This window comes from Dermacentor variabilis, chromosome 7 (assembly GCF_050947875.1).
Source record: "Dermacentor variabilis isolate Ectoservices chromosome 7, ASM5094787v1, whole genome shotgun sequence".
NCBI lineage: Eukaryota > Metazoa > Arthropoda > Arachnida > Ixodida > Ixodidae > Dermacentor > Dermacentor variabilis.
Window position 1 is genome coordinate 175,348,306 of NC_134574.1, and position 20,443 is coordinate 175,368,748.

Below are 20,443 nucleotides of genomic sequence, written 5' to 3' on the forward strand. Positions count from 1 at the left end.
TTCGACAAGTGCCACTTCATTGTGCCACAGGTGGAGTACCTAGGGCACATCATAAGCAAAGAAGGGCTATCTCCAAGCATGAGCTAGGTATCTGCAATCCTTCACATACCTGCACCGCATGATGTCAAAGAACTCCAAAGCTTTTTGGGGCTTGTGAATTTCTACAGGCGTTTCCTTCTAAACATTTCTGGGTGCCTTTGCCCTGTGCATTTGCTTCTCATGAACGAGGAAAAATGGGCGTGAGGAAAAGAGCAAGAAGATGCATTCACTACAGCGAAGCAGCTGGTAACACCAGGTCCTGTCCTAGTACATTTCGATCCAGAGAAACAACTCTGTCTCAGTTCTTATGCATCTACTTATTGGATTGGCACAGTTTTGGCACATCGAGAAGCTGATGGCCGAGAACTGCCCGTTGCCTTTGCATCTAAAAGTTTGTCTCATGCAGAGCAAAACTACAGCCGAATTGACAAAGAGGCACTAGCCTTCGTATTAGGCGTTGAAAAGTTTCATCAGTACCTGCGGGGCATTCCTTTCACAGCTTACACGGATCATAAAGCACTACTAGGATTATTGAGCAAAACGAGAGCAAGGTAAAAGTAGAAGCCAATGTATTGATGAGTGACTTCTCTTTTTCAAGGCGACATATGCGTTCCTCGGCACAGTACATATACAGGTGGGGTTCTAAAGGGGAGAGGGGGTAAGGCGGGTAGGTACAGCAACCACCAAAGGTGTGCTAGCTGTGAGGGGATTAAATTCAGAATAAAGGGGTGCTATGTGCAAGGCCAGTGACACGGCCATGTGCACAGCACCCCTCTATTATCTGCTTCGCTGGAGGTTGTGCGCTATTGTCTCTCTGAAAGAGATAATAAAAGGAGCGGCAGAAAACGGTGCTCGTGAAAAAAGAAACTACTGAAATAGAATGGAAGGGGAAAAAAATCCTCAAGCAACCAAATGCAAATAACTAAGTGTTGTTGCCCGTAGCTTGAAATTTAGCATAGCAAATCGATTATAAAGCTTCCTTTGAAACGTTTATACCTATTGGTTGCCATGTCTTGAAGTTAAGGATAAGGTATGATTCTCTGTGTTTTCTTTCTCGTTCAGAACAAAAATTTGACTAAGATGTAGGGTTCAAGTTCATCAAAGTTATCCCCTGGTTGGTTGACATGCTCAGCGATGGCTTTGGGAAGCTTTTTGGCTGTGTCCCCGTGATGTCCATTTAACCTGACCTTCATTGATTGTCCCGTTTCACCAATATATTGTTTCTTACAGAAGGAACATTCAAGCATATAAATTACATCCAAACTTGTACAAGTGAAGCTAGTTTTCACATTTGGTGTGTGTCTATTTGTGGTGCTTTTCATTTTAATGCCATTTTGAAGGTGCCTGCAGGTTTTGCATCTGGGGTGACAACATGCTTTTATTATGGGGGAATGATGTTGGCCGACTTTTGCGTGCACTAACCTGTCTTTAAGTTTTCTGTTGCGGCGATAGGTGACCCTTGGTACCACTGGGGCCGCTTTTCTCAGACACCCGTTACTTGATAATGTTGGGTGGTATTTTCGTAGGATGTTGTTTGTGTCTGGGAGGGCATTAGAATATTTTGTTATATAGGCTGGTGGTCTGTCAGATTGTAGCGCAGGCTATTTCTTATGTAATTCCGACTGCCTCTCCAATCTTGGTGCAACTTCATAAGCTCTGTCGAGAGCAACTTGCAGATAGTTTTTTTCTGGTAGCGTTGCTTTAAGGTAATTTAGGTGATGGATATAATCGTTGCCTTCACTGCAGATTCTTCTTATTCGTTTCGCTTGTACAACAAAAATGCCTTGCTTGCAGTGTCGCGGGTGATGACTGTTGTAGTCTGAATATTGCTGGCTATCCGTAAGCTTCCGGTAAAGTGTTGTTTTTAGTTTTCCGTTTTCTATGTAGACCGTCGTATCGAGGAAGTAGATTTGACTAGGAGAGTGGTGAGCAGTAAATTTAATACTCGAGTGAAAGCGATTGAAGTGACTAATTAAGTGGGTAACGTGCTTGTGCTGTGTTCCCATATTATGAATATGTCGTCAATGTAACGCATATAGTTGTGGGTTTGTAAAGGGTAGTATTTTAACAGGTCTGCTTCAAGTTGTCCCATGAAAATGTTCGCATAAGTGGGAGTGAATGGTGTTCCCATGCTAGTGCCGAAAGTTTGCAGGTAGTGAATAGAATCGAATTCAATATAGTTGAGCATGAGAACTAACCTAAAGAGTGACAGGTAAACTTCAGGAGCATGCGTTTGAGGATTGACTGCGAGGGATTTCGATATGGCTTCATTCCTTCACTCATGGGTATGTTAGTGTAAAGGGCAGAAACATCTAAAGTGACTAGAATAGCACGGTCGGAAAGGATTTGGTTGGAATTGATGCCGTCGATGATTCGAAGGAAGTGCAGCATGTCTTGAACAAAAGATGGGAGGGTGGTGAGGAGATTCGACAGGTGGAGATTTAATAATTTAGACAGTGACTCGGTATGTGTTGTTATTAGACACTATAGGTCAACCTGGGATTTCTGCTGTAAATATTTCTTCTACGGGAACCATATGTATTTTAGGAAACAGGTAAAAGCAGCCTGCTTCTTTGTTCTTGGGCATCATAAGCGATATTCAGATTGCATGATTAGTTCCCTGGGCAGGAGCTCTGCTATTGTGCTTTGCACAGTATTGCTGTAGTGAAGTTGGGTTAGAGTCAAGTTTTCTCTCACGGGTGTGGTTGCTCAGTTGTTTGGAGGCCTCTTTCTTGTACTTTTCTATGGGCCAGATTACGATATTACTGCCTTTGTCTGCTGGTTTTATTACAATATCATTTCTTTCTGCAAGTTCTTTAAGGATTTGGCGCTGAGCGGGGGACAAATTTTTGCTTCTCAGGCTGTGCCGCATTGACTCTAGGATTTCCTTTGAGATTAGCTTTATATATAAATCAAGGTCTAGGCACTGTTCGGCTTCTGACGTCCACGAGCTAGGTGGCCTAAAAGGGTCTCTATCCTGTTTTCCTACATCTGGCCTATCGAAAAACAACTCCTTGATGCGCATGTGTCTTGAAAACTCTGTTATATCTTTGTGGAGTTCGTATTCGTTTACTGCATTGTTCATGGGACAAAACATTAGACCACGTTTCAGGAGATCAACTTCATCGGAGCTTAGACTCTGGGATATGTCTACTATGTTGCTGCAATGCTCTGGATGCCTGCTTGTATATGAAATGGTAGGACTGGCTTATTGCCTCTCGGCTGATAACTCCAGCAGGTCTTTAGTGGGGAAAAGTTCATTCCGCTCATTCGAAACTTATAAAACACGCAGTAGTAACAGTGTTTAAATAATTCTCTGATGAAGTCATGTGACCACAAAGTGGAAACCAGTTTGAAAGATCAGGGAAGCAGTACCACTGCTAGAGCAAAGAAAGTCGTTGTGGTAACATACATTCATTGTATTTCACCTACTCTCAGAAAAATAGCGGCAAAGTCGGGGTGGACGTGGTTTTCTCTGCCCCTCAGCGTCTACAGAAACTATGCAAACAGGTTAATTCAGAGAACAACAAAAGGCACGCATGTTCTGCTCAAACATCGCAAACAATTTGTAACCTGCACTCGTAACATTGTCTATGCCATTCCACTTTCGTGCAGAAGAACGTATGTTGGTCAAACCAGTAGGTGTCTCAATGAGAGACTAAAAGAGCATCAATATAACGTCACTAGGGCAATCTCGGGTCATTTGGGTATTCATTGCCGAGATAGTTCCTCCAAACCCATGTTTGAACGTACATTTATTTTGTATAGGGCTTATAGCAGGATGATAAGGAAGATTGTGGAGGCCTATGAAATTGCAAAACTAGAGGACAGGTGCGTCAGCAAGCCACCAGTGTCGCTTTCTGAAAAAGAGATACTATTGCTCAGTTTATCATTGTAACCATCGCAGTATATGTTTTCACCATGCCTTGCACACGTGTACGGTTCATCGACATGCACCACTGAATGTTCTTTTTTGCTGTCACGTTTGTTTCCGCCTGACGAAGTAGTTTCGCGGACACCCGCAAGGGGGGGAGAAGTAATTGATAAAGGGAAAATCAGACATCCACCCATTCGTAGCAATTGCTACAAAAGAAACCCATACGGGTTCCTCGAAAGAAAAGCCTCAGAGTTGAAGAAAAATTCGTCCTGGTCCGGGAGTCGAACCCAGGACCACCGCCTTTCCGGGGCAGCCGCTCTACCATCTGAGCTAACCAGGCGGCTAGCAGATGGCAGGGCGAAGTCTCTGAGGCTTTTCTTTCGAGGAACCCGTATGGGTTTCCTTTGTAGCAATTGCTACGAACGGGTGGATGTCTGATTTTCCCTTTATCAATTGTTTCCGCCTGTATGGTATATATTTATTGATGCATGCGAAAATGAAATCTATAGTTGAAAGTAGTGCTGTCTCTGTGTATCTGCTTTTTTCTACGTCCTTGTTCAGTCACGCTTACACACTCTATATCATGGATTCAAATCAACTAGCCCGCTAACGTGCTTTAACCAACAACACTTAGTTATATGCATTTGGTTGCTTGCTGTTCTTTTTTCTCCCCCTTTTTCTTTTCCTTTTTCTTTTATTTATATATTTATTCCATTTCAGTAATTTTTTTTTTCATGAGCACCATTTTCTGCCGCTCGCTCTTTTTATTATCTCTTCCAGAGATGGTAGCCCACGACCTGCAGCGAAGCAGATAATAGAGGGGTGCTGTGCACACGGCTGTTGATATGCAGGCTGACACACGACCGTGGACTGACCTTGTGCATAGCTCCCCTGTATTCTCAATTCTACGCCCTCGCTGCTAACACACCTTCAGTCGTTGCCACACCCACCCGCCTTACCCCTCTACCCTTGAGAAGAACCCTACCTATATATAATGTTCCGAGGAAAGCATATGTTGCCTTAAAAAAGACAAGTCCACTTGTTGAAACGTTAGCTCCCACTTTTACCTTGTTCTCGTTTTGCTCGTCATCTTGAATTTCCATCTGGTAAGCCTGGTAAGCCTGGTAAGTGCTGGTAAGCCCGTCCCTGTGCAAGCTTCACCACGACTAGTCAGATGGGCACTGAAACTTTCTGCTTACAAGTACCAGCTTGTGTTCAAGCCTGGTCTGGACTTGGGTCATGCTGATGCCCTCAGTAGGTTACTGCTGCTAACAAAGAGTGTTGATCTGCCTACACCTGCTGAAATCTTCATGCTTGAACAAGCATACCCGAAATCTTGTCACCAGCTGTTTTAGCACAGGCTACAAGAAATTAACCACTCCTGAGTCACATAGTTCTTGCTCTCCTGTGAGGAGAAGGGCTTCCAGTCAGACCAGAGGGCAATCCATTCACAGCAAGGAGCAGCGAACTCGGCATCCATGAAGGTTGGTTGCTGTGGGGTTCCAGAGTTGTCATCCCAAAATCTCTGCAAGGCAAAGTCCTGACTCTTCTTTATGCTGGGAATCCTGGCGTTGAGAAAAGCAAGTCGGTTGCCAGAAGCCATGTCTTGTGGCTGGGAATTGATGGTGACATTGCCAAGACTGTAAAGGGTTATGCTACATGCCAAGCTTACTAGCATACACGTCAACACATTCAGCACATGCCCTGGCCATTTCCACAGAGGCCTTGGTCAAGGATTCACATGACTTTGGGGGTCCATTCTTGGGACATGGATTTCTCCTCATTGTGTGGGGTTCTCCTCCCTGCTCTTGGGACAAAGGAACGACAACACAGTCGTACGAACAATCACAAGGGCATTTATTGCACCTTTCATAGATCAATGCCTGCTAGCCGAGTTGCTATCCACAAAACATGCCGATGGGCGCGCAACAAATCTAGAAGTCCAACTCACCGCGACCGGATAGCGAGCGAATATGTTCGCCCCTTGCTGGATCCCAACGCCTGGTCGTTCGCGCGTATGGTGGCGCGCTCGAAGGTGGCCACGCGAGACGGTCTCGCACAAGCATGGGTCGGCGCACGCGCGGCACGGCACCTCCGTACCGCTTGCTGTCCCGAATCCAAGAGCAAGCACCTTGTCTCTCGGCACCCGAGTAACCCCGCCTGTCGGCGGCGTTAGCAGCGCAACACTCGCGCCATCTCTCGTACTGCGCCTCAACCACTCCGGCCGCAGCGGGCGCCAGGCCACGCGGTGAAGCCGGATTACAGGAGCTGCGCTATGCGGAAAAAACATATCAGGGGACGCGCGAGAGTCGCGCATCCCCACAATTGTTGACGCCTATTCAACATGGTTCGAAATCTGTCCAGTGGCATCAACATCAGTGGATGCTGTCATCACAGCATTGCAGATAGCATTGGCACAGCATGGACCGCCGGATGCCATTGTTTCCGATAATGGTGTGATGTTATTGGGGCCGGATCACTCCAGAAAAAGGGAGAAGCATCATGCGAAAGCACAAACACACATCAGACTTGTATTGACGTACACAACACAGATAACAGCACACACACGTGACAGTTTCCCAAAATGCCTTATAGACAACATGCACTATATCTATGGATCGGTGGATTATGATTGGCCTACAGTTCCGGTGGAAGCGTGTGTCGCCGTGTCTGAGACCTCGTGGAACCGATGTTGGCCAGCGTGGTTGTATAGCAGTGTCTTCCGGCGGGTCGGGCAGCCGTGTAGAACGGCCGGGTTGGACGGTTGGGTCGGACCGCCATGTCGGACCGCCGGGTCGCGTCCACAGCTGGCGGGGTATCCCTGTGGCCACTCACCCGAATGCTTGACCGCCCCGGTTCAGGACCGCCAGCCCTCCTGGACCAGTGCCCAGCAGAAGAGTGGGGCGAAGTAACCTCCCAGCGGCCGACAGCGTTGACTCGGGTGTGGCGTATTGGCGCGGGCGGCGATAGCTCCTATGGGCCAGACGCCCAGCGAGGAAGCTGTTTTTCGTCGAACGCCAAACCTCGCGCACTGCTCACGCCACGGGACCACGGGCCACACACTCTTGTGCCACGCTTTTTGAAGTGCCACTGCCGACGCTCCCAAATTGTTGTCGATGATGATAATGATGATGATGATGATGATGATGATGATGATGATGATGATGATGATGGCTTTCTTGCGGGTATTTGCAAAGAGTCGCTGTCATCTTCGCCACCACACGGCGCACTGTCTTCGTATGTTTATACTTTCCACTCCCGCTACCATATATTATCACAAATGGATCCCCCTTTGCAAGGGAGCAATACTTGGAATTCCTTATACGGAATAGGATATGTCACATGCTTGTACTGCCCTGCCATCTAGCTTCCAATGATGTGGCAGAGCATGCTGTACAGACTGTCAAGAACAAGATCAAGAAGTGTAGTTGTGGATCCTTTCAAACCCAAATTTCAAGGCTTTTATTTCACTATAGTACCACACCACATGAGGTTATTGGCAGAGCACCATGTGAAATGCTCACAGGAAGAATGCTCAAGACATCTTTGAATGTTCGTCGCCCAAGTTTACACACTTCAGTCCTGCTGAGACAGCTGAAGCAGAAGCTTCAGAGCTGCCGACAGAGGGTTCCGTTCTTCACCACTGCCGAATGTGGGGGACAATGTACTTGCAAAGAGCTTCTGTCAAGGCCCGCCGTGGGTACCTGCATGTGTCGTGAGCACCACAGGTCTGACAGCAGCTACCATCTCAGTGATGGCACTATCTGGCATAGGCATGACGACCACCTACATCCCCAACGCGAAGAGGTCTCCGCACCAACAGCAGGATCATTGGCGCCTGAACCTCCTACAACACCAAACATCACTAACCATCCAACACCTGTGTGTGATACTCATCCAGCTGTTTCTGTAACCTGGGAGCCAGCCGTGATTGTGACAAGTGGCACAGAAGAGACTGCTGTGAACTGTCCCAACTCAGTATGCAGCGCATCTCAGTTGCGAAGAAGCATCAGAAGCTGCAAGCCAGTACAGCACTACTCCCCATAATGTTTTTCTTGAATGATGTAAGGGGGGAGTACTGGGAAGGTTTCAGTTTATATGGCCGTCCGTTGCATGGCGCCACTTGCGCTACCTTGTAAAGGCGGAGAAAATAAACTATATGGGATCAGTTGCCAGCACGATTTCAAGTGTATGGTCGTGCTGCAGTACATGTCGTTGGTTTCTGTTCATTGGGTGTAACCGTTGACGGCAACCGCAGAGTCATTTTGCCTAATGGACATGGTCAGATACACTTGTAACAAGTATCTAGGATGCATGTGCCCGGGAAACAGAACGAGTCATTTGTATGTTGGCGCAACGCGCTTGTTTTCTACCTTCTGACAACATGCACGACCTACCAGTGGTGATGAGCGTATGTCCTAGGCTGCGCTATCACTTTCTCACGAAACAGAAGTGACTCAGCTCAACTCGGCTGGCTGAGCAGCAGCTGAATATCACCAATAGAGTTGCGCACGCCAGAAGTATCTGCTTGCGCGATGCAAGCGCAGGCGCTGCCATCTCTTGTTCACTTCACTGCTTGCCCACACCGCATGCGGAAACTTCAAGACGCCGCCTTGTGTACATTTCTTTTTGTAAATTAAAAAGCCTCCATTCCCATAACCTACGACGATGTGAAAAGTCATTAACATTGATTACTATGCAGACACCGCAGTGAAAAGTCGCAGAAAATTTGTAAAGTTCACCCAATATTTTCAAACAAACATGTTTTCTTTTTTTAAATGACAGCCCGAACCGCAAATGTCAAAACCACCTGACGGTGATGCATATGCTATGAGCACGTGCTTTGAACAAACAATTTTAATGGCCCCAAATGACAGGAAAAATACTGCGATACGCATGCCTCTTGCCCGCCATTGCATATTAGCCTAATTATCAATAACCTAATCATTAGCCTAACCTAAACCTAAATCATTAGCCTAATTCGTGTGGCTCATTGCTCCACAAATTATGACAAAAATCTCTGCAATGTCGTCCCAGCTCAACGTAACACACCGTCATATTGAAATTTACAAAATGGCTCTGTGATGCTCCTCAAAGGATATTCCTTCAGCCAATCAGCAAGCTGACTTGGCAGTTATCATGGACTGCCACCACATATTCGCGAAATTGCAGATGCATTGCACGGGCTTCTGCACGCTACTGCTCACTTTCTTTTTAAAGTGCTAAGCTCGCAATATAGCTGCCAAGGACCAGAAAAGGTCCTAGTGAATAAATTTTGCAGCTCCACATCAAGTTTCGTCATCTTGATGAAAGTGCAAACTTTCATTTTGCTGTACTTCCATTTCTCAGCGCAACTTTCAAGACAAGTGACCTCTTGACAGCCAATAAGACAGTCAACATGGTGGATATTGACGGCCGTGCAGCTGCCATGCGTGTCGAGAATAGAGCCCCTGATCTTGGATTTGGATTTTGAAAATGTTGAATTTTCTGCTGGCTTGGCCAGGCCTGGCTTTCAGTGGTTCGCTCTATAACCTCCAAGATGGGGAGGTTGCAACTTTCAATAGAGAGCGTGCAATGTGCAATGTATTGGATGCCATGCGCGCTCTTCCTTGACTGACGAAACGCTCCAGGAAACAGCACTTTTTCTTGTTTCTTTCTTTTTTTGGTCAGCATTGTCGTCATAATCACTTAATGCGAGATCCAATTTTATTTATTTGTTTTAAAATTTCGGTTATTTGCACGTTGTCTACAGAGCAGGTGTGTCTTGGAAATGTCGCATCTTTGTGTGTGTGTGCAGCTTTGCACTTGTGTGATCGGCACCACCCGGTGTGCCATTGCAAAAGCCAAGTGGTGCGAAAAAATGTGGCTCATTTCTTCAATCTCCATGGCGAACTCCGGAAACAGAGATTGCCAACACAGTGATGCTCTTGTCAGACTGCACATGAAGATGATGTCACTCTTGCGCAAATCCAAGCAAATATGATCGCCTACAAGTGTGGTGTGAGGCAGGGCATTATTAGAGACTTTTGTAAGCCGCTCTAGGCCTAATAATATTTTCGGGGAGTGGGGCGGAACGTGTTTTTCGGACTGTTCGATTTCTCCGACTATTTTTTGGTCCCTGCGAGGTCTGGAAAATCAGTCGGCAGCTGCATTCATTAACTTGCACAGAGCTTTGTCACATTTTTAAAGTCATTTTATGTATAGAATTCAGGCTATATCTAACTGCTTCACAATCCCTGTGCTGTTTGTTATGTCAAGCTTCAACTGTATAGACGAAATAAAATAACATAGGCAAGGTTGGCACATTACAAGCAGAACTAGTTCTGTTCGTTTATTCTATAGCACATGCAAGGTACAGTCAATTTCCATTAGTTCAACCCTGATGGGACCGACGAATCTGATTAAATTATCCGGTGGGTTGAATAAAGTAAAATGGAGAAAAAAATGCTAAAACACCGCTGATTCATTTGGTAGTGTTTGCTCGTGTTTACCCCGGCTCAGAATCAAATGCGCACCCACTTTTATTGAAAGTAGAAAACTAACATAGAAATGACCTAAATCTCCTAACCAAAGTAGAAATCTAATGTGTACCTGATTGTTTAGAATGGCAGTCTGTTTCCCAATGTCAGCTTCACCGCAATACAGTCATATCATATGGTTAAACATACAAATGCTGCAAAGACTGTTTTGGTTTCGTATCCAAGTGCACTGCACAGGCAATTTCCGGCCAAATTTTCTAAAACAAAAGGCGCCTGTTATAATCTGGGAAGTACCATAATCAGACATTGAGAACTACCGTTATTGCTTGAAAATGTTCCTAGGGTGGGCCGAACATATATGTTTTCGATGGAAGATGACGTCTGTTTAACGGATTAACTGTCCCCTTAGCTCCACCAAGACAGATGCTGTCATTTAAGCAGTCGTAATTTGGGTGACCAGAGGGGTCACGCGCATGCGTGCGGACTGGTCAAGTTCAAATTATTTGGTGAATGCCAATGTTAAGACCAAAATAACAAGTGTTTTGACCCATAGAAATGCATGGCCACCGGCCGGGACCAATGTTACTAGACTAGCTTCAGTTGTAAAACTCCCCGCCCTCGCGCTTACAGCCCCTGTCGTGACAGCCGCCAGATGGCAACGCTGTTCCATCGGGCTCCACTGCAGACGCCTCGTCACAGCCTTGAGCTCGTGCGGACGGGCAGTTTACGCGTGTTTCACACTCGCTGGGGTTCTCCCTTGTCCAAATTAGTGATGCCACGAGAGAGCGGTATCCACCTACAGAAATAAGATTTATCATGCCAGTTCGTTAATACTGAAAGAAGGGTAAACTGCACGAAAGGAATAAATGCATACAGCGAAGCTCAGAAGCTGCGTTTCTAAATGTTGTGTGTTTCTTCCTGTCGTCTTAACGTTTCGCGCAGTTTAGGCTCACGAGCCTGAATATCTGGCCAAAGTGCGCGATTGTAGGATTATCTTCATCCTACATCATCCTTCATCCTAATCCCGAGGGTTCATTAAAGTATTTATCAGTTATGAGGTTACACACACAATCGGCTGTGACGGAGAGAACGACGTCACTGATGGTATGCCCGCAGTCTGTAGTTGTTGCTTGCGTTCGATATCTCCGAGTTTGCTTGGCGGCCTGGTTAGTAGCCTTCGCCTGCGATTTGCCGCTTGTGATTCTTCTAAATTAAATTTCTTCTCAATTAAATTTCTTCAAAATTAAATCTTTCCGTTACGTAAGACCATGAGTGGCTCATACTCCCTTAAGCAATGGCTCATACCCCTGTAAACCCACCTCCCCATTACGACGACAGAAGTGAAGGGAAATTCTACGCTGGAAAGATGAACAGCCACGCATCCAGCTGTGGAAGACGACGACGAACGCGGGAGCAGTGGCACGAGCACGTGCCATTGATTTTGCAGAGAGTTCTCGGTCGGCACGAGGAACCGTTCTGGTTCACGCCGAGTGAAGCGTCACATTGCTGGGAGCACAGGAAAAGTGGTGCGCCGAACTGTCGACATCGTTCCGATAGCGGCCTATGCAGCCAGATACGCAGCATGTCGGCATCGTCTGCTGATATTCTTAAGAAACTCGGCGAAGGCTACAGTTCCACGGATGACATGCTTGCTAAAATTCACCGTCAACAACGAACCACAGAATACACCAACGCTGCACCGCGTGCTTAGTCCGGCCTGCCCGCGTAGCTGGCCAGTGAGGAAGTGAAGCCGGGCGCCACTGCAGCGCCACGAAGGCGCGGGCGCATGGCGGTTCCGCGCAACGGCGCCGAGTTTTAAAACTGAAGCTAGTCTAGTAACGTCGGGCCGGGACCTTCAGTCGGGATTGAATTAACCGAAAAATCTAATTAACCGGAGTAGAATTAATGAAAGTACTGTATTGCGATATGTCCTTTCGTACAGTACTGGTAGTATCTGAAGTTGTTCCTGAGATGGTGGTCACTTACCGTACCCGTAGGTTGTGATGTCCGGTTGCGATGTCAGGCTGCATTGGTGCTTACACCAATGAAGAGTTGTTTGTTCAAGTCATGCAGGTAGGGCAGCACATGAGTGAAACATGAAAATTAGGCTACACACCATAAACAGGAGCACCACTTCATCAGCAGCCTGGTTGTGCTGGGCCCATTGGCCTAGCTCACTAAGGAACATCATGTCTCGTCCCGGCAGGTCTGATAGCACCGCTTGGTCTGCTGGCTTACCTTAGGAACTACGCATACTTGTCCCAGCTGGTCTGGTAAAAAGGGAATTAAGTTTGATATATTGTGTAGTTCAGTATACAATATAGATTCGCATAAAGTCTGCACTTTAATGCCTTCACATTCTTTGAGTACTTCTAGCACTTTCCGGGGTCTATCTATCTATCCGTCCGTCTGTCCGTCTGTCCGTCCATGTATGTATGTATGTATGTATGTATGTATGTATGTATGTATGTATGTATGTATGTACGTACGTACGTACGTATGTATGTAACTGTTTTCCCACCTACCTGAGTCATGGGTAGTTGGTGGTCATGTGGCTAGGGCATCTGGCTGCTGTGCTGAGGTAGCAGGGTTCGAAACTCACCATCAAACCAACCTGTGTCACTAAGTATGTGCCAGTGTGTACATATGTATCGCTCTTCAACGAGCTTCTTTCAAGCCGACATAGGTCACTGTAGATGCAGGGCAGAGTAGGCACTGCATTTCAGAGTAACTCTGTGATGCCAACTTGGAGCACTGGGTGTGTACCAGTTGGTCTGTGCAAATCTTCAATGAACCTTGTGGCAGAGCAGGAGAAAGATGCTGTCATGTTGAATAAGCAAGAACCAACTACTTTATTTTTTCACCACCCAAGTGCTTGTTGCACTCATGTCTTGGCAGTCTTTGTCATTGTCGGTGCATCAGCACATTGGCACTGCGAAATCATATAGACAAGTCTTGATCAGAAGACCATTGTACACGATTTCTTTTTGCTCTAGATGGCTTTGTACAGACTGTGGGGGATGGTGAAAACAGGAATGATGGTACTGTCTGCTGAGGTCTGGACAAAAACAGGCGTGAGCCTGTCTATTGACACTTTCTCTTCTTTGGCACCCATGCCAATTCAGTGCTCGATGTCATCACGGGCAATTAGCGCCATTTTCAATTGGCTGTGAGAACGCTCCACGAGACCTTTTGCTTGTGGATGGTAGGCTGTTGTGCGCTGATAATGGATTCTTTTCGATTCGTAGTCCTTGTATTCAAGTGATGACATTGTTGTACTTGTACCTTTTTTTGTGCGTGTGTAATCCCTGTCCTGATTGTATTTCATTATTTTGTACTGTAGCCCCTCCTACATGGGCCTGCTTGGCCTACAGTAATCTCTAAATAAAATAAATTTAAAAAATAGACGTGAAAGATGATGACAGAATGCAGATTAACATTGTTTGCCATGGTCAGTAACCACTTCCTCGCAAACTCCAAATTGTGACACTCAGATGTTAACAAAAGCTTTAGCGATGGTTTCAGCTGTGATATCGATGATTGTTGCTGCTTCTGGCCAGCTGGTGAACCTGTCAATGATTGTGACAAGGTAGCAGTATGCTTTAGAGGGAGGAAGCATTCCGACGATATCTATGTGCACTTCGAGGAAATGTTCGCTTCATAGTAGGAATTTTAGAGAGCGCAGCTCGTAGGCGCCCATTCCTGCGGCGAACGTCGGTGTTGTCCCTCGTAACCGAGCAAAAGAACACAGCAAAGGATGAAAGTAAATGCGGAGCATAGCAGAAGATGAAAGACGCCGATAGTGCAGAGAGCACAAGGAGGAAAGCTGAGAAGGAGGGTATGACGAAAGCGTGAGAAGAAAAGAGTAGTGCCACGCAAGACTGGTTTTGCAGCAATGATGACTACGAGATGGTGCCAGAGTAGGGCTCTTCATCTATATGGAAACAAAACTCTGCATGAGCGGAGGTCTGTCTACAGCGGCAGTCGTGAATCACGAACACACATCACTCACGCACCACCTCTCGTGATCTTCCGATTAGCGAGGCAGTCGGGCCACATTTCGTTCTGTTTGCAATGTGCCACATTAGACAGATTGACCTCGCCAACCAGTATAACGCGAGATGAAAACATATGTGCACCTGTACTCAAATTTCGAATTAGGGAGTATTGTTATAAAATATGAAGACGCCAAATAAACAGACACACACGAGAGAAGAAAACGGGACAGGGCGCCACTCGCAACTGTTTTATTTACAAAACGCAGGCACATATATACTGTCAGTCAACACATGCGCACAGAGCAAACATTCTTTCACGCGTCTAATCAAACATTCATGACGCACCACGCTCAAGAAACCTCATCTCGGCCTTATATAATGATATTGAAGTATCGCTCATGCACAAGCTGCCTTTCTTGCCTATGTGATAGGCTTCAACCAGTTCCCTTGCTCTAGTATCTTTACTTCGGGCAAGAATCCGCACATCTGAAAAACGTGGTTCACAAGAGCGTGAGGGACAGGTCCCGATGTGCTTAGGCAAATTTGGGCCCTCTTTCATTTGCTCAACATTTCTTTAATGCTCCCTGACACTCTCATTAACACAGCGCCCGGTCTGACCTATATAGGAACGACCGCACGAAAGGGGGATCTCGTAGACAACCCCTTCGGCACAGTTCATGAAAGGTCGCCCATGTTTGGTTCCACAGCCTTTTTCGCTTCTTTTTTTCTTTTCTTTTGGTGATTTGGGAGCAAAGGCTTCCGAGCTTCCTCGGGGCTGAAAACACTAGCGGGACGCCATGTCTGCTCGCTACCTTCTTCAGATTGTGGGCCACCTTGTGCACATACGGCACAGCCACCGGTCTCACCTCTTGCCGAGGGGCCTCTGCTCCAGCTCTCATTGCCTTTCTCTTCATTTTCTGTAAGAGGCTTGCGGCTACTCCTGTCATGTTTATACATGCCTGACCGAACAAAGTATGTTGATACTTATGCGTGAAGAGACGGAGCAACAGGACAGGAAACAATGACCGATGTTACCGGCTGTAAATCTGGGTAAAACAAAGGATAGGACAAGTATTCGCTCTGCACAGCGCCATCTAATCCGCAGCTGCTGCACCAGTGGAGACGAAAAAATTCCTGAATGTCAACGACCATTCAGAGTAAAAGACAAAATATGTGTGCGAAGCTTCGAGACGCACCTCATTTTTAACAGGTACTTCAGCGATGTAAAGAAATTGCCTCGACTTCGAAAGGCAGCCATTCCTTCAATGTTTGAGGGAAGCCTGGCTCAACTCAATGATCCATAATGCCAGCCAGGAGGAACCAGAAGACGCCGATGCGGAAGGACAGGAGGAGATCAATTTGTCTAGAACTACACACTATAGGCGTCTTCCCTTCTCCAGATGCATACCGTAATGAAAATTCTCGGCCTTGCCTTTACTAAGAGTCTTTCTTTCTGTTGGCAGCCTGGCAGGAATCTATTAAGCAAAGAGAATAGTTCAATTGTGCCTTCAATGTAAGAATCCAAAAAAAGCGGCACAAGCAGCTCCACTGCTTGAAACGGTAAGACACACTCCCAGAACAGAGATAGAAATTCACTTTTGCAGGAGCTCTTTCTGCATCCAGAAAGAGTCAAGCTTCTGCCTTCATGGGACCACTTCAAGGCACGAAAATTTTCAAAATAGATAGTTGGGTGCTGCCTCCCAACAGCACGCAGGTTTTTGTAAGCGAAGACACAGTTCCTTCTGTAACGAAGTGAATCTGTGTCACGGAAGGCCTTCATGGGAAAACATTCGAAGCATTTATACTAAACTGCAATTTGAATAACACAATCGACCTTGAAGGATAACCGACTACCATCGAAGACGTTGAGCGCGTGGTAGAGACTGACAAGATAAAGATGTACAGGGATGGTGCCGCAAAGCAAGAGTACCCTGCTGTGAACACTCAGTATGCCTACGCAAACTCCGTGGGTGTGTGGAGTCACAGAAGGGGTGCCATTTACAATACTGACCAATGTTCGCACTGCAAAAGACTTGTGGGCACATTGCATTGCCACACGATGCTAAGGACTACTTTCGTCGCCATGCAAAGGCAACGAATACCTATGAAGCAACAATTCATGACTAGCTGGAGACACATAATTTCAGCTTCTCTTGTGAAGTTCATAAGCAGGAAGCACTAGCAGAATTTCTGCCTTATAACGTTTTAATAAGAATGCGGCAATGTGACTTGCAAGAGAACCGGGCAACACGAGAAGCTTCGAGAGAAAAGAAGCAAGCGAAGAGTCTTTGTAGCTGGTGGATGCTCATATAAGATGAGCGATAAACATCAACTTTGCATTATAAACTTTCTTTTGCTGTCGTCTCTCAGTGCTCGAGACCACACGAACTGCCGTTATATTCCCCTCACTTTTTCCTAGTTTTTCTTTTGGTCTTGGTTTCCGTAATTGACTTATTTTCTGTTCATGTGGCTTGTATAATTCTATGTTGTCCACCTTACAAATTTCTCACATTTCGCCTGTATAAAATTAATAAAATAACATGATATGAACACTTGCTCCTTCTGATGACGTCGCTCCGTGAACCGCAAGCGCTATGCGTGCTACAAGCATCAGGGCACGGGCGGAGCAGACGGCAAAACGGATAGGCAAGCAGCAGACCCACCTCTCCGATCCATCGTTTTTTCCTCATCCGTAGTGCCGTCTGGCGAATACGCTGTGAAGCAGGAGCTGACGTTTCATAATGTGTCCCTTCCAGACAAGCACAGTCGGCATTCCCGTCTTTTCTTACTCCGTGGTCCTGGTACTGCCTAGACGTACTAGGTGAGCAGTAAGGACTTGGTTGTTAAGCCTAAGCCTAGGCCTTGCACACCAAGGCGGCTTGAGAGAACCCCTGTCTACAAAGTGCAGCTCTTGCCATTGAGTAGCGACACACGAAAGTACACTGCACATGCACAGCATGAGCGCACCGAACACAATCGCTTCTTGGTTGGAATATTTTCTCTCAAAATTTTGGGCTGCCGTGTTTGGGCTGCAGCCCATACATAAGTGCGCTTCTTACTTTAGAACATTTAAAGAAGTGAACAACACAAAAGCACATGCCATTTGTAAAAGCACTTTATTGACAAAGTGGATTTCATTGCGGCTTACTGTGGCTTGAAATTATAGTCTCGAATCTTCTGCTTCAACATAATCTTCGTTGCCTAGGAGAACACCCATTTTTCTGTGTTGGAGGCCGCAGCCAGATTCCATGTTCGCACAGAAGTGCCGAAAAAGGGCAAACGCACACATCACGTTGAAGCAGCTTGGTGCACGATCCAAGTTGTCCTCACTGTTCCCTTCACTTATGTCCTGATTCATGACGTCGGAGATGACACCTTGTTCGAAAGCTCTCCCGTCGTCACGGCACCTTTGTCCGTGGACACAAATTTGTCGACTGTTGACCTGTTAACGGCTTCTCAAAATGCTGACAGCTCACTCCTAACAGTGATGGCTTCATTGCGCTTGTCACTGTCATCACCGGGAATGTGGTGTAACTACTGTTTCCTTCTGTCAGCCTAGAATTACTCGATGATTTCCAACTTCATGGTGAGTGGCAGATTCTTATGCTTCGTGCCAGCCATTACCCCCCCAAAAAAATGCAGGACGTGGAAATTGTCGAGCGAGCGCTGTGGGGCAGACCAGTATCTTTTTTTCTAAAGGAGAAGCCTGGCACTGGCTACAGTGGAGTGCAGACGTGCAGGCACAGCCAAGCTAAACTACTTTTTCTGAAAATGTGTTGGCAGCTTACCTAGCTGCTGTGCCAAAAAAAAGTAAACTTCTGTGGCAATTTCACACTGTTTGCAGTTCGATATATCCATAGTGGCTGCTATATTTCTTTGCTATAACTGTACTTTTTGCTACATATTCTTGTTGCAACTTTACAGGGTCAGAAATTGTTCAATATAAGGGATAATTCAATGTACCGTATTTTCCAGTCTATAAGTCACACCTTTGTATAAGTTGCACCGCACCCCCCTCAAAACGGCAGTTTAAAAAAATATGTCTACAAATCACATCAATTTATATGATGCACCTGTTCATTCGGTTAGTGATCTAAAAAAAAAAGATACAGTGACATTTCACTTCGTGAACACGGGTCACATGCAAGCGTATTGGTGCCATTCCTATAGAATTGCGATAGCAATGATATGGACACTGCAGGCACATTTCTGCATTCATGGTTGCTGCGATGTTGCGTACAAAGTCCAAGGGCAATAACATTGTCCCCGCGCACCATATGCTGTATGTGCGAGTGAAAGCGTGGGATGGTGAGCCGAATTGCGCACCAGGGAGGAAAGTGGGAAAGCAGTGCCGGAGGGAAAGGGGGGGAGGAGTAGCTTGTGCTCTGGTAGAAACTCCACAGCTTGCGCAGCGGTGCATGCAGTATCTTGAAAGCAATCTGCAGATGCTACGACTTCGGAGTCTGTTGACTCACGGTTGGCCTGCCACCGCTTGTGTTGCTGCTCCATCCTTCTCGCGTGGCACTTGGCAACTCAATCATGAGAGAAACCCGGTATCCCCATAGCGCACACACAACCCGTAGCAACTACCAGAGGAGGTCAACCACCAGAGTAGGTCAACCCAGCATGCTTCGCGTGGCCATGGCATCCAATCCGATTTTGATGGCAGTTTTTTTCTGAAAAAAAAAAAGTGTGTAAGTTGCATTGTTCTAAAGGTGCGTCGATGAAAAATTCAGAAAAAAGAAACGCAACTTATAAACCGGAAAAAATGCTAAATGGGTTTGATATAGTCAGGTTCGACTGTAGCACCATTCTGTCCGCAGGCTTGCCTTAGGAACACCGCATTCTTGTCCCGGCTGGTCTGGTTGCACCATCCCGGTTCATCTGGTGTCCCAGGTTCACCAGATACATGTCCAGGCTAGCCTGGCACTGCTTGCTCAAGTCATTTTGCACTTGGATGATCACAAACTCCCACATTCCAGCTGCCATGTTCCAGCTTGGTCGTCACCTATCACACATGCACACTTCTTGTGGGCGTCCTTTCACTTGTTTGCCATTTCCAGAATAGTCTCTTTTACTATACTGCTAAATCTTGCATTTGATTATCTTGCTTGTTAACTGCTGCTTTACCAAGAGCCAGGCCAAGTAACCTCTGATTTACTGGCTCTGTCTTGGGCACTCTGGAGAGGCCCATCGAATGTGCCTTTGGAAATGTGTCTGTTCCCACAGCCTGCGAGGATGCCCTGGTGGAACTGCTGGGCCCGGACACCCTGTGCGGAGTGTTGCAGTGGAGCGAGCAGCCGCACGGCTCGCCCTGGGTGCACCGGCAGGCCATGGCCTTCCTGGCCGAGGAGTTCTCGGCACTGGCAGTCACCCCACTGCTCTTCCAACTCACCAAAGGCCAGCTGCTCACCCTGTTGCAGTCAGATTGTCTGCAGGTACACGCTGCAGCAGTTGAGCCATTGAAGATATTTAGCTTGTTCACAGACTTCTTGCCGTCTGCAGGTGACTGGGGTACCAAAGGCGTAAATGTCAGTGGCCGGGTTGGTGGCACAGAGCGCAACCGGGCAAAGACAGAGCTATTATTCCACTAAGCAAGTGCATTCTACTTCGCTGCTGGTGTAAATTTTCGGCAGCAGTGTACTCGGGAAAATGATTACGTTGCCGTTTTAGAGTCAAACACATCTATAACGATACTGGTTTTAACAGTATATCAGATATAACAGTGAGCAGCCGATGCACTGTCAACTTTTGCATGTGTTTCTGGGTTAAAATAAGCTGCTTACTACGATGATCCCATGCCATATTATCGGTTATATCAATTAAATGTGTCTACTGGGTGTGTGTGCTGAAATGTTTTTTTTTTATTAATTCTGTCAGCTGTGAGGCCATTACAGGGTGAATGCAGATAATACAACTCAACATGTGTACTCAGCAGCAAGTACAAACATCTTTACAAACCTAGTTCAATCAAGTCGGAACCAACAAGCACCATAACACAATCGTCTAGCGGCTGTGTGGATACATAGACCGCAACTACAACAGATCTA

At 46.4% G+C, this 20,443-nt stretch overlaps 1 protein-coding gene across 4 annotated transcripts in view; it reads left to right on the top strand.

Annotated features, from left to right (window-relative positions):
- Window positions 1–20,443, top strand: part of LOC142588523 (BTB/POZ domain-containing protein 7) — a 150,421-nt gene that overhangs the window by 62,080 nt on the left and 67,898 nt on the right. For all 4 annotated transcript variants that reach the window (XM_075700356.1, XM_075700354.1, XM_075700357.1 and 1 more), the window contains exon 7: window positions 19,623–19,831. In XM_075700356.1, coding sequence (XP_075556471.1) covers window positions 19,623–19,831 — 209 coding nt within the window. The remainder of the gene's footprint in view (window positions 1–19,622; window positions 19,832–20,443) is intronic.